This window comes from Eschrichtius robustus, chromosome 11 (genome assembly GCF_028021215.1).
Source record: "Eschrichtius robustus isolate mEscRob2 chromosome 11, mEscRob2.pri, whole genome shotgun sequence".
NCBI lineage: Eukaryota > Metazoa > Chordata > Mammalia > Artiodactyla > Eschrichtiidae > Eschrichtius > Eschrichtius robustus.
Genome location: NC_090834.1, coordinates 113,962,258 through 113,975,079, shown reverse-complemented (window position 1 = coordinate 113,975,079; position 12,822 = coordinate 113,962,258). Strand labels below are relative to the sequence as shown.

Here is a 12,822-nt window from a genome sequence, read left to right as displayed (position 1 = left end):
GGGCCCCTTGGGGCACACACTGGCGGGGGCAGAGTGGGCTAGGCCCCAGGGTGCGGGGGCTCAGGCAGCCCTTCCCCCCGCTCCCCGGCCCGGCCACAGCGCAGCTTCCGGCTGGGATGGCCCCCCCGGTCCCGTGGAGCCGGCCCCGTGGAGCCTGCCCGGGGAAGGCGACGGCATGAGGGGGAGATGTCTCCGCCCCTGTGTCCCCTCCTCTCGGCCTTCCTCAGACCTGCCCTCTTTGGAGGTCGCCTCCTGCATCCCCAGGAATGGGTGGGGAGAGAGAATCACAGTCCTGGACTGGGGGGCGAGGACCCCAGGGTCCCAGGTGGGGGGCTGTCGCCACGCTGGGGGTTAGCTTTGGGAACTCTGGGGTCCAGGTGTCGTGGGAATGACAGGTGGTCTGATTAGGGGGCAGGGCGCCCCCATGGGGAGGGAGGCCAGTCTTGTGGAGAGCATAGTGCCAGCAGGAGGGCCTGTTAAGCTAGACTCTGGGCTTGTTCCTGACAAGGGCCACAGAAGGCATCGTGGCCCAGGCGGGACCCTGCACCTGCACCCCTTGGAGCCTGGTACTGGTGGGCGGGGCTGCAGGCAGGGAGGGAGGAGCTCACCCGCCTGCCAGCTGGCTGGAAGCAGGGCCCAGAGGCCCAGGCTCAGAGGCTAAGGACTTAGCCGGGATTGGCTGATACCCCCACTGGCCCAGCCAGGTCCGCCCGGTCTCCAGGCCCCGACTCCAGGACCTGTTCAGCTTCTCGGCAGCTGACCATTCATTCTCTCTCTCTCTTCACCCAAGCCCCCACCTCCTCATTTTCCATCACAAGAGCTATAGCTGCCCCCCTGCCCCCTCCCCCCAGCACATCCTCTCCTGCACCGGCTGGCTCCCTGGGTGGCCCTGAGCCTGCAGGCTCCACCCATGCCACCTCGCGCCAGCCCCACCACCTGCAGTTGGGCCACACCTCCCCCAGCTGCCCCTCCTCTCTGGGCCTCCACCTTCCCATGGGGGCAGGGAGGCTCCTCTGCTCCCCACCGCTCCAGCTTAGCCCTCAGCCACCCTTGCCCCTCACCCTCTCTGCCTCCGCTTCTCCTCTCCCCTCATTTCTCAGTTCTGCTCAGGCCCTGACTTCTCCTTGGCTTCACAGCGCCCAAGGCTGAGACCCCCGCCATGGCCAGCCCCGGGAAGCCTGGGGCTGGGGAGGCCCAGGAGGAGGAGGGGTGGGATGAGGGGCGCGGCCCAGGGCCACTTGCAGCGACACTGGAGCAGGCCCAGGAGCTGTTTCTGCTGTGCGACAAGGAGGCCAAGGGCTTCATCACCCGGCACGACCTGCAGGTGAGCCCCCAGCCCCAAGAGGCCTTCCACCCCAGGGCTGACCTTGGCTACTCAGCCTTGCCATCCTTGCCCGGCCAGGGCCTGCAGAGCGACCTGCCCCTCACGCCCGAACAGCTGGAGGCTGTGTTCGAAAGTCTGGACCAGGCGCACACCGGCTTCCTCACCGCTCGGGAGTTCTGCCTTGGCCTGGGTGAGCCCGGCCCCTGAGCCCCACCCCCTACCCCACTGCTCAGACACCCTCCGCTGGGACATGTGGGACTCTCTGGGGCCCACAGCCCACATGGGTGGAAGCCCGTGCTTCTCCCTGGCCTCCCTCCAGAGCAAAGGCTGGTGTCTGTACACTCAGGCACCACGGGAAGCCCCCCAGATGCTGTGGCATATGTGGAGATGACCTGCTCCCTGAGCCAAACCCAGGTGGGGCTGGGAGCCAGGCATGCCGCATTTTGGCCTGAGCCCAGCTGTCACCTCCCATTCCCAGGACAAGAATTGGACCAAAATAAGGAAGAAAAGCAGGAAACTGGGCTCAGAGAAAGGGCAGGATACGCGGGGGGCGGGGGTGGGCTGGGCTGCGGGTGGTTAAGCCACAGCCCGGTGATCTCTCCCTCCCATGCCCGCAGGGAAGTTGGTGGGGGTGGAGCCTGCCCCGGGTGCTCTGCCCTCCCAGGCTCCAGAGGAAACCTTCGAGGCGGGCTGGTCTGATGTGCAAGGCACCGGGGGCTCCCTGGAGGAGGAGGACGAGGAGGAGGAGGAGGAGGAGGAGAGATTCTGCTCTGCACTGGTGCAGCTGGGGGTGGCCCGGGTCCTGGGCGAGTGAGTCGGTGCTGGCCCGGGTCCCATCACCCTCACGTCCACCTGCATGCTGCCTGTCCGCGTCGCCTGCGTGTCTGTTCCCAGGCAGGGTCCCTAGGCCGGGTCTGGGCCGGTCCTTCCCTCTCAGCTGCAGCTACTGCGTGCCGGGCGTGATTTCCCACAGAATTTGCATTTCAGGAGGCAGCAGCCAGGGCTGCGCCCAGCACAGGCACAGCCCTGTGTACACAAGGACACAACCCCACGCACACACACCTCCTGGCCACACAAGCCCCGCACAGGCACAGACCCCCGCAGGGGTGAAAGCACCCAGGAGAGGGATGCCCTGCTTGTGCAAGACTACGGGGGCCTCTGGGGGCTTCTTACCCTGCAGGGTGGGGTGGGGAGTCCCCGCTTCAGCTTCAGCCTCTGCCCTCCCCACCCACCCCCAGGCAGCGGGCAATTCGGACGCTCTGGACCCAGCTGCAGCGTGAGCGACCCGAACTGCTGGGCTCCTTCGAGGACGTTCTGATGCGGGCGTCGGCCTGCCTGGAGGAAGCGGCCCGAGAGCGGGAGGGCCTGGAGCAGGCGCTGCGGCGGTGAGGGCTGGCGGGCTGGGGGCGGGCTGGGGGCGGCCTGAGGGCCAGGTGGAGGGGTTCTGCGAGGTGGTAGAGGCGGGGCCGAGGGCTGTACTGTTGGCAGGTTCTAAGCAGCTGTCTCACCCCCGGTTTCCCGAAGGCGGGAGAGCGAGCACGAGAGGGAGGTGCGATGTCTGTACGAAGATACGGAGCAGCAACTTCGCGAGCAGCGCCAGCGCCTGCGGAGTCAGGTGGGCCCGCAGCGCCGCCCCGCGCCCAGCCCAACCCCGGACGCGCGGGCCTCCCCGGCCCCGCCTTCTCCGAAGTGGTCCCACCCGCGCCCCTGCCGCTCCGCCGCCCGCGGGGGCTCAGGTGTCCCCGCCCATCCTAGGACGTCCCCCGGGAGGAGCGGAGAGGCCGCCTAGAGCTGGAGCTGCAGAGTCGCGAGCAGGAGCTGGAACGCGCGGGGCTGCGGCAGCGGGAGGTGAGCGGCTGCCGGGCGGTCCCGGCCGGGAGGCGTGCACAGCGGTCCAGCCCAGGCCCCATCCTCACCGTCCCCCATGCACTCCCCGGCGTCCTTGAGGCCCTTGGGCCTATGTTCCCAGCCCCGGAATTGTTGGGAGTCAGGGGCAAACGCAGCATCCCGGGGACGTGGGGGGGTTCTCTCCAGCCTCGATCCCCCCACACCCCAGTTGGAACAGCAGCTGCAGGCCCGGACCGCCGAGCAGCTGGAGGCGCAGGCGCAGAACGCCCAGCTGTGGCTGGCCAACGAGGCGCTGCGGGCGCAACTGGAAGTGGCGCAAGAGCAGCTCCGCAGACTGGAGAGCGACTTGCTGGGCCGTCGGGAGCAAACCCAACGGTGCCGGGGGTGGGAAGGTGGGGGGCGGGGCTGGGGCGGGCACTCAGGGGCGGACCCCGAGAAGGGTCGGCTTGGAGCTCAGGGCTTCCATCCCACCCTGTCCCAGCCCCGCCTCCAGGGTCTCCGTGGGGCAGGGTCCTCCAGGGGGTCGTGGGGCACCCCGAGGAGCCTCCCTGCACCCAAATCACCACCTCCGTCCTGCAGAGACGTGGTCGCGGTCTCGAGGAACATGCAGAAAGAGAAGCTCAGCCTCCTGCGGCAACTGGAACTGCTCAGGTGCGTCAGGAAGGGGTCAGCGCAGCTCCTAGCTCCCAAACAGTCCCGCTCACTGCCCCATCCCACTGCGAGGAAGTCCTTCCTTGTGTCTGCCCTCCATCCCTCATGCTGCAGCCCCAGACAGACACCTCTCTTCTGGTCTGAGGGAGCACCAGAGCCCGTGCCTGCATTCCCCACCTAGGAATGCTGCCTCTTGAGACCTCTCAGAGCCCTTGGACTCCTATTCCTCAGGGAGCTGAACACGAGGCTACGAGACGAGAAGGACGTCTGTGAGGCCAAGCGGCTGGGCAGTGGCCGCAGGAAGGCTCTGACCACGGCCCCGCTGCTGGGGCCCGCCTGCTGCTGCTGCTGTTGTAGTAGCTGGGCTCGCCCCCCCAGACGCGGCTCTGGCCACCTTCCCAGTGCCCGCTGACCAGCCCGAGTGACTCACTGGGCGTTACTTGGTTACTCGGAGAAGCTGCCCCTTGAAGGCGACTCCTCGTGGCTGGGGGCTGCCCATCCAGGACGTGGGCTCTACCCAGTAGGCTGCCTGGCCTGCCTGACTTGCAGACGTGAAGGAACTAATCCTGGGTGGTCAGGGTCTCACCGTGCCTCCCTGCCAGTCCTCACCCTACCCCCATCCCATCAAAACCAGCAGAAAACCCCCTCTTCCAAATAAAGTCCACTGACTTCGACCTCCTCGGCCTCCTGTGTGTGTGGGAGCCACAACATTTGAGAGGTACACGCATGAGGTTTCCATCGTCCACGCGTGTCCCCGGTCATGTCCCCAAGCCCTCACTGTCCGTCAAAGCTGTAGGAACCAAGGGACTGAGGCCACTGACTCCCAGGAAGCAGCAGGCGGGGTTCCCTGCCCGCCCCCAGCCTCAGTCAGCCAACCCCTCCCCATGCCAGTCCTCACACAGTCCTGGGTGGGCTAGCTCAGCCCACTGGAGTCCTGAGTGGAGGTGCCGGGGGTAGGCCTGAGCTGTCCCCCGTGCCCCTCCGCCCTGCCAGCGCGAGCCTCGGGCAGGGAGCTGGGGATGAGTGCTGCCCACTGGCCACGGAGAGCCGCTCCCAGCGACTGTGCCGCCTCAGGGCCCGCCTGGGACTCCCCTTCCCCTTCTACTCCCGCTCTCAGCTCCCCAGCGCAGCGGGTCGGCAGCCTCTGCCCTCTCTCCTTCACCTCCCCCCACCACTCCCAGGCGATGCCCTCCAAACTGGACTCTCTCTCACGCTGACCCCAGGCCTCCCCTCCAGGCCGTCCTCCCAACGGCGGCCAGAGAGACTCCAGTCTGCATCTGACCGCACCTCCAGAGCCTCCTCCCAGGCCCGCATCTGTTCCGTCGACTCCTGCAGCCTCCCGCCCCGCCCCCAGCGCAGCTCCTCCCGAGGGCATAGGCCGGCGGGGCTGTGGGCGCCCCCTGGCCGGAGCCCTCCCGGCCCCCGCCGCCTCGGGCGGAGCCCCGGGCCCGCCCCCGCTGGTGTTCCGCCCGCTCGCGCCGAGCGCTGTTCTGACCTGCCCCGCGTCGCGGCCGTGGGCGGGGCCTCCGGGCCCGGGGCGGGGCCCTGAGCGGCCCGGCGCGTCTCGCTCGCAAGCCCCCGGTCGGTCGCGCATTCTCCGCGATCCGAGCCGCCGCCGCCTGCGCCGCCGCCGCCGGCCCGACTCGGACGCGTGGCCGGTGAGTGCACCGCCCGGCCCGGCCCGGCCCGGCCGGGAGAAGCTGCGCGCCTGGCGGCCCTGCAAGCCGCTTCCGGAGGGAGGCGGGCGCCCGGAGGCCGGGCGGGCAGAGGGTCCGCCGGGCGAGGGCGAGGCGCCTCCCGGGTCTCCGGACGGGCCTGGCGGCCCCTTCCGGCCAAGAGCTCCTCCCGAGCACCCCGCTCACTGTGCGCAGACACCGGTGCCCTCCCCTCCGCCCGGTGCGAGTGGGCGGGCCGTTCGCCTCGCCCGGGCGTGGGGGGCGGCGGCGGCGGCGGCGGCGGCGGCGACTTCATCGCGAATTCCTCACGCGGCCTGGCTGGAGCCGAGTCGGGGTCCCCCACCTTGGGCCCGGTTGGGCTGCGGGGGACGTGGGTGGGGCGGCTCTGTCCCGGGCCGCGGGAGCTATTTCTGGCCGGCCCTTTCCCTTGGGGATCATCTCCGCCAAGCACTCCCGGAAAGAGGGGCCCCTCCTCAGCCGGTCGCCCGCGGGCGGGCCGTGGGGGCCGGATCTGTGTCTGGAAGCAGCCTCCCCGGGAGGCCTGGAACCCCAGGGCAGGCCCAGGTCTGCGGCACGTGGGGCTTCCACACCCCGTCTGTGTTAGCGGTCTGCGCCTCTTTTTCTTTTCAGGCTGCAGCTACTGCTGCTTGGTGGGGGAAGGGGCAGTGACAGGCCTGGTGCCAAGGCTCAGGGTGGGGGCCTGGAGAAGGCGTGCGGTCACTCCCAGGATCGGACTGTCCAGAAACGTCCTCTGCCCTGCCCCGCTGTGCCCCAGACCAAAATACCGGGCCTGGCCGCTCCCCTCTCAGCCACGGGCAGGGGGTGGACGCTGCCTGCTCTGGAAGGCCAGCTCGGGTCCAGTGCCTGGGTCGGCCAGAAAGAGGGGTGGCGGGATCCTGACCGTCCAGGTTGAGCCAGACCTGTGACCTGTCCCTGCCCTTCTAGCGGAGGCTCCTTGGGCGGGAACTTCCATCCGCCTGCCTTACAGACGAGACATCCCCACCAGCCAGGTGAGTGCTGGGCGGGGTGGATAGAAGTCTGGCTCTGGGAGGCACTGTGTCTGTCTGGAAACATGGCCCTGGGCGCTCAGCTGTCATCTGTGTCCCACAGCCACTCCCCCCACAGTGCAGACACCCCAGAGCAGAGTGGGTGGGGTGGCGCTGGGGTGCCTCTGGGGAGGAGCACAGCCGGTAGCTCCACTTCTCCCTGGGGTCGGTGTGGCTGTCCCCATTCCCGTAATGAGGACCAGCACAGGAAGCACCCCCCAGGTCTGGGCGGGTGTGTGTCTGCCAGCTCCACTTGCCCCCGCTGGGAGGAAGGAAGGCCTGTCCTTTCACAGAGCCCTGAGGGGCTTTCCTAAGGCCTCGGGACTAGGCTAGCGAGGGGCAGGTCGGTCCATCTTCGAGCGGCCTCCTCCCCCCCAGCAGCCGGTGGGTTCCTGCCAGCCTGTGACGTGGGGCCCGGGGAATGCTTGGGGCGGGGTGGGGAGCCTGCATGAGCTCACCCCGAGGTGCCTGCTGGGGCTTCCTACCCTGGCTGCCAGAGGGGTGAGTCAGCCCGTGATGGTTGGGGGTCCTCCAGGCCCCCCCGCACCGTGCTTGGGCTCTGGTCAGGGAAGCCTGGCCCCCCGGCCTTCAGCTAGGCTGTGGGCACCCCATCTGCCCTCGCTGCAGTGGGGGTGGAGGCTCCTGAGCGGCCTTCGCAGGAAGTGTCCTGGTTGCCCTGGACATTCTCCCAGAGCCTTCTCCCGGGCAGGCAGTTGGCTTGGCCCCAACCTGGGGCTGGTCTGGACATCTGTGTCCCCTCCTTCTGTCCCCGCTGGTGTCTGGCCGTCCTCCCTGCCCCAGGATGGGCGAGTTCGGCGAGAAGACCACGACATGTGGCACCATCTGCCTCAAGTACCTGCTCTTCACCTTCAACTGCTGCTTCTGGGTGAGGCACCCCCTTCCCCAGCCTCGAGAGGAGCCTGGCCTGGGGCTCAGACCTGGGGCCAGGTGTGGTGACCGGTGTGCACTGCCCACAGCTGGCTGGTCTGGCCGTCATGGCCGTGGGCATCTGGACACTGGCCCTCAAGAGCGACTACATCAGCCTGCTGGCCTCGGGCACCTACCTGGCCACAGCCTACATCCTGGTGGTGGCGGGCGTTGTCGTCATGGTGACTGGGGTTCTGGGCTGCTGCGCCACCTTCAAGGAGCGGAGGGACCTGCTGCGTCTGGTCAGCAGGGTGTGGCTGGCACTGGGGGCGGGGGTGGGGCTGCGGGTACCTGCCAGGGCTCCCTGCCAGGCTGCCGGGGGCTGGCTCTGGGTCCCTGAGGGAGTTAGGAGGGACTGATGGGGGTCGAGTGTGACACCGCAGGATAGACTCTGCTGTGCTCACCTGGGGGGCGTCCCTTCCCACCTGCCCAGTCCTGTGGGTCCCCACATCCCAGCTGGGCCAGCGGAGGGAAGACACCTGAGAGAGAGCATCGGGGGTCCTGGCGGTCCCCCAGCCCTCACCTGCTCCGTCGTGCCTGGGCCCGGGGAGTCCTCACGGACCGGGGGTGTCCGTGTCCCACCCCATCTCACTGGGCCCTGCCCCTCCCCCCAGTACTTCATCCTGCTCCTCATCATCTTTCTGCTGGAGATCATTGCGGGAGTCCTGGCCTATGTCTACTACCAGCAGGTGAGGGGCTCAGACAGGCCGTGAGGCGACGTGGACGTGCACGGGCACACACAGGGACACGCACGTGCAGCGAGATGGACACGCACACGCAGGCGACGTGTACGCACACACGGGGACACAGACACCCACACACGGGGACACACACATACACAGGCGAGGCACGCACATGCACACAGGACCCCACAGGCTCCAGCGCTGAGCACCGTGTCATCAGGCCCTGGAGGTGGGGACTGGGTCCTAGGGGGAGGGGTGGATCACGGGGATGGACAGCCTGCCCGCAGCACCCAAGCTGCCTGCTTGGGGGCCCTGGCGGGGGAGGCAGGTGTCCACGGGATCTGGAGCGCCCTCCCTGCCCGCGACCCTCCCCATGGCCATCTGAGCCATGCGTCTGACCCCAGCCCTGACCCTGCGCCTCTCTCCCGTCTGTGCCCACTCCCATCCTGCCCCACCTTGGAGAGTCTTAGACTTTGTGGCTGAAGCTGTCACCCCCTCACCCCAGCTGAACGCAGAGCTCAAGGAGAACCTGAAGGACACCATGACCAAGCGGTACCATCAGCTGGGCCACGAGGGCGTGACCAGCGCTGTGGACAAGCTGCAGCAGGAGGTGGGTGGGTGGCGCAGGGAGGCACCTCCCCAGACGTGTGCCGGAGCCCCAGCCGCAGGGGCGGGCGGTCAGGGCTCAGCCTGGGCCGTGTTCTCGCTGCAGTTCCACTGCTGTGGCAGCAACAACTCGCAGGACTGGCGGGACAGCGAGTGGATCCGCTCGGGCGAGGCAGGCGGCCGCGTGGTCCCTGACAGCTGCTGCAAGACCGTGGTGGCCGGCTGCGGGCAGCGCGACCACGCCTCCAACATCTACAAGGTGGAGGTAGGCCGGCGGGGGCCTGCTGAGACGCCCAGGGCCCTGGTGCCCGGGATGCTGGGGGCTGGTGTGGCCCGACACCCGAGGGGGCCGGACGACTTGCTGCCTTCAGCGCACACCCCCTGCCCCGCTCCCGCAGGGCGGCTGCATCAGCAAGCTGGAGACCTTCATCCAGGAGCACCTAAGGATCATCGGGGCCGTGGGCCTCGGCATTGCCTGCGTGCAGGTGCGGGCACGGCAGGGCGGGCCGGCGGGTGCTGGGACGCGAGGTGCTGGCGGCCACGTCTGCTCATGCTGGCCCCGTGCTCAGGTGTTCGGCATGATCTTCACGTGCTGCCTGTACAAGAGCCTGAAGCTGGAGCACTACTGACCCTGCCCGCGGGCCGGCCCTCCGTGTGCGCTGCAGCTTCTCGCGTGCGCTGACTACTGACGGCCAGGGAGCTGCGGTCCAGGACGTGGCTCCGCCCCTCGCCTGCCAGGGTCTCCCCCTGGTGTTCTCGTGGCTGGGCCCCCCACCCGCACCGTGCCATCACCGTGACCTCTGGGGACCCCCAAATCCCGGAGGCAGCTTCAAGTGCCTTTAGCTGCACACCAAAGTCCCAAGGCCTGGGGTCGGCCCCGCCTGTCTGCCTGTCTGCTGGGCTGGGTGGGTGCGGGCCGGGGTCGTGGCCTCGGGTTGCTCCCTGAGGCCTGGGTTCGGTCAGAGGGGCCGAGTTGGGCAGAAATGGGCTGGCCCAGCGGGGAGCCCCGTGTGCCTGTCCCCAGGCCCCTCAGGTACTGGGGGCTTCTCCTCAAGCAAGCCACCTCCAGCCCCTGGGGAAAACCAAGCAAGAGTTCTCCCGGGCCAAGCCTCTGCCGCTCCCCCTGCTGTGTTCTCGCTGCTCTCACCCCCATCTAAAGGCCTCGTGTCACTAGTTCACTGTTGTCACCTCTTCCCCGGAGGCAGGCGTCCTGCGCGTTTTATTCACTGCCGCCTGACGATGCCTAGGACTGCTCCTGCTGTGTGGTAGGTGCCCAATAAACGTCTGTGGAACGGATGGCTGAACTTACTACGGTGGTGACAGACAGTTCTGGTCCCCAGGGCCACAACAGAGGACAGGGGGCCAGCTGTGGGCCAAGGGGACTCAAGGAAGAGGTGGCTGGGGACAGGCCTTGATGCAGCACCTCAGCCGTTCTCTGATGCAAAGCTGGTGGTGTGGCCAGAGCCCCAGAGGAAGTGGGGCTAGACCTCGGGGAGTAGCCGGGGCTGCTTGTGGTTTCCAGGGGCCTTTCTGGCCACGGCGCAGGAATCAGGAACGGGAGAAGGTGCTGGGGCTGCTGTCTCAGGAGCGACTCCGGGCCATGTCTGGCAGGACGTGTGCTGGCAGTGGGAGCCGGGGCCGGAAGGGGCGCTGGGCCTGGAGGGGCAGCCAGGGCGTGGCCCTCGTGCCCTGTCGCCCAGGGGCCGCCCAGCTCCTCACACCGTTGCGCAGACCCCATCTCCCGCCCGTGGTCCCCTCACCCGCATTCAGGGGACCCTGCTTCAGGCGTCCGGGCAGCTGGGCCAGCCCTGAGGAAGGTGCCCGGGGAAGGGTGCCTCCCTCCCTAACTGCACGGCCCTGCCCCCTGCCCGCTGCAGGGCACCAGGGCCTGTCTGACCCCCGCCAAGGCGGCAGCTTCCCGTTCTGAGCCTCAGCCTGAGCCGCAACAGGACAGAGACCCCCGAGAGACAGCTCTCTGGCTGGTTCACAGGGTGGCACGTCAGTGCCTGGGGCACCGAGAGCCCGTCCAGCCCAGATGGCCAGCAGAGCCTCCTCAGGGCCCCTCCACCCGCTGTGGGGATCTCAGGGCTGTCTGTGGAGGGGGGCGGGCTGCTGGCCTTGGGTGCAGCCTGGAAGCTGCTGGCAGCAGCACCCTCAAGATGGGCGTCTGTGCCCACAGCGGGCACTCTACTCAGAGCTCAGAAGACCTCGAGATTCTTTAGACACCGGGCGGGGGGTGGGGGGCAGGGGGGGAGGAGGTGAGGGCCTCTGTCCTCAGCCTAAAGGGCGCCCGGAACACCGCTGTGGGGACGCCAGTGCCCCCGTGCCCCCAACCCAAGCACTCCCGACATCTGTGCCTTGTGCCTTGTGTGGAGCCGAGTGCAAGCCCTGGAGGAAAGCAGCCCCAGGCTGAGCGCTTCCGTGGGGATGGCCCTCCCTCCTCCCAGGCTGTGAGGGCCGCACCTACCCCCAGGCGGCCTCATGCTCGAGGCAGGACACAGGAACGGGCGGCGGGGAGTCCCACAGAGCCAGGCCAACTGTCAGGACCTCCTTCTGGCCCTCAAAAACATTTACTGGATGGTTCTTTCCAGAGAGGGAGACCCATGCCAACAGGGCCACGGGCGCGCAGGCGGGCCTTGATTCCGGCTCCCCACACCTCCAGGGAACGAGCCGTGGGCGAGACGCGGCCTGCCGGGCCGGGGTCACTTCTCCAGGGGCGCGTAGTTGAGCAGCTTCTCGATCAGGTCCACGTGGGCCAGCAGCATGCGGCGGCAGCAGTAGCGCTTCAGGCCCAGCGCATCCAGGGCGTCCCTGAGGGCGAGGAGAAAGCTGGCTGCAGCCTGTTCGTCCTGGCAGATGGAGGACCTTGCCTCGGCTGCAGCAAGCCCTGCTCAGCTGCCGTGGGCTCTGCTCCCCATGTCGGGGAGGGAGACACCTCTCTCATTTTCCAGAGACGCCGCCCGTCACCCTCAAGGCTTCTGGTGTGCAGACAACGCGGTGGCTTGGGAAAGGGGAGGCCAGGTCGGGTGGCCCCTGCTTGGGGCATCCTGGGGAGGGGTCCCGTACAGGCTGCCAGCATTCACTTGCACTCTGGTCATTTCAGCAGCCTCCTCGGAACCTGGCGCAAATACTAAGGCCATCCATCGCTTCCCCATTCATCCGACACACTTGCACTAAGAGCCTACGCCTCCCTGGCACACCCTGGGACCCAGAGGTTCAAATGTGATGAGGATGGGGCTGTCCACACAGGGGCCCAAGGTCAGACTCTAGTCCAGGGTAGAGACTCAGACAGGCACGGTGGTAACTGCAGTGCTAAGGGGTAAGTAAGCACAGAAGAGGGACCCCCACGATAGCCTGATGATGAGGCCTATGTGGTCAGGAAGCGTGTCCTATGTCCTAAAAAAAGCCAGTGAGTCTGCAGCACACGGGGGTGGGCCTAACAGCGGGGAGAAGAAGTTAGGGAGCAGGTGGACAGAGGCGGCTGAGGGCTTATTTGCCGTGGAGGCGGCGAGACTCGCCAGGATACCTAGGAGTCCCCAGACAGCAGCAGCTTGACGCCCGACTCCCTCCCCTCCCCAAACTAAGGGGGCGGGGGGGGGCGCTTTCCTGAGAGCAGATCCGGAGAACAGGGATGGAAAAGACTCCGGGACTGAAAGCTCCCCCGCCCAGGGTCACCTGGAATCTGATGTGAGTAGCCCCCGCCCCCGCCCTGCAGACTGGGACCCCCCGACACCGGCCCGACACACCGACCCCGCGGGCCGGGACCCGTCCCCCCTGCCCCGCAGGCTGGCGGCCCGGGGAGCGCTTCCCGACCGCGCTGGAGGCCCTCCCAGGCCGGCCCGGCGCCTCACCCCTCGGTGTACTCGGCCTGCAGCAGCCCCAGGTAGGCCTCCCACTTGTTGCCGACGATCTTGCCGCACGTGAAGCAGCGCACAGGGATGATCATGGCGGCACCGCAGCAGTCAGCAGCCAAAGTCCTCGATCCTGCGGCGCTTCCGCCCTCGGCTCCAGCCCCGCCCCGGGCGCGCCCATGGCGCGGGGGGGTCCCCGGCCGTCCGCCC

General features: G+C 68.2%; 3 protein-coding genes across 7 annotated transcripts; 2 read left to right on the top strand and 1 right to left on the bottom strand.

Annotated features, from left to right (window-relative positions):
• Positions 1–1,086: 1,086 nt before the first annotated feature.
• On the top strand, positions 1,087–4,497 carry CRACR2B (calcium release activated channel regulator 2B). Of its 3 annotated transcripts, XM_068556725.1 has the most exons (9): positions 1,087–1,324; positions 1,403–1,514; positions 1,942–2,134; positions 2,563–2,709; positions 2,849–2,939; positions 3,080–3,172; positions 3,381–3,547; positions 3,752–3,823; positions 4,055–4,497. In XM_068556725.1, the coding sequence occupies exons 1-9, from the start codon at positions 1,160–1,162 to the stop codon at positions 4,233–4,235; spliced, it is 1,221 nt and encodes a 406-aa protein (XP_068412826.1). In that variant the 5' UTR covers positions 1,087–1,159; the 3' UTR covers positions 4,236–4,497. The 3 variants fall into 3 exon arrangements, with proteins under 3 accessions (XP_068412826.1, XP_068412825.1, XP_068412824.1); XM_068556724.1 differs by having other exon boundaries at positions 3,359–3,823; positions 4,005–4,497; XM_068556723.1 differs by lacking the exons at positions 1,087–1,324; positions 1,403–1,514 and having other exon boundaries at positions 1,932–2,134; positions 3,080–3,547; positions 4,005–4,497.
• An 868-nt stretch (positions 4,498–5,365) lies between these two features.
• Positions 5,366–10,057, top strand: CD151 (CD151 molecule (Raph blood group)). Of its 3 annotated transcripts, none has more exons than XM_068555276.1 (9): positions 5,367–5,481; positions 6,445–6,509; positions 7,347–7,431; positions 7,523–7,714; positions 8,087–8,161; positions 8,661–8,765; positions 8,868–9,026; positions 9,160–9,246; positions 9,331–10,057. In XM_068555276.1, the coding sequence occupies exons 3-9, from the start codon at positions 7,348–7,350 to the stop codon at positions 9,388–9,390; spliced, it is 762 nt and encodes a 253-aa protein (XP_068411377.1). In that variant the 5' UTR covers positions 5,367–5,481; positions 6,445–6,509; position 7,347; the 3' UTR covers positions 9,391–10,057. The 3 variants fall into 3 exon arrangements, with proteins under 3 accessions (XP_068411378.1, XP_068411377.1, XP_068411379.1); XM_068555278.1 differs by having other exon boundaries at positions 5,374–5,481; positions 7,255–7,431; XM_068555277.1 differs by lacking the exon at positions 8,087–8,161 and having other exon boundaries at positions 5,366–5,481.
• Positions 10,058–11,296: 1,239 nt separating this feature from the next.
• On the bottom strand, positions 11,297–12,760 carry POLR2L (RNA polymerase II, I and III subunit L). The gene is made up of 2 exons (XM_068554399.1): positions 12,613–12,760; positions 11,297–11,572 (listed from the first exon to the last, which is right to left on the bottom strand). The coding sequence occupies exons 1-2, from the start codon at positions 12,705–12,707 to the stop codon at positions 11,464–11,466; spliced, it is 204 nt and encodes a 67-aa protein (XP_068410500.1). The 5' UTR covers positions 12,708–12,760; the 3' UTR covers positions 11,297–11,463.
• Positions 12,761–12,822: the final 62 nt, after the last annotated feature.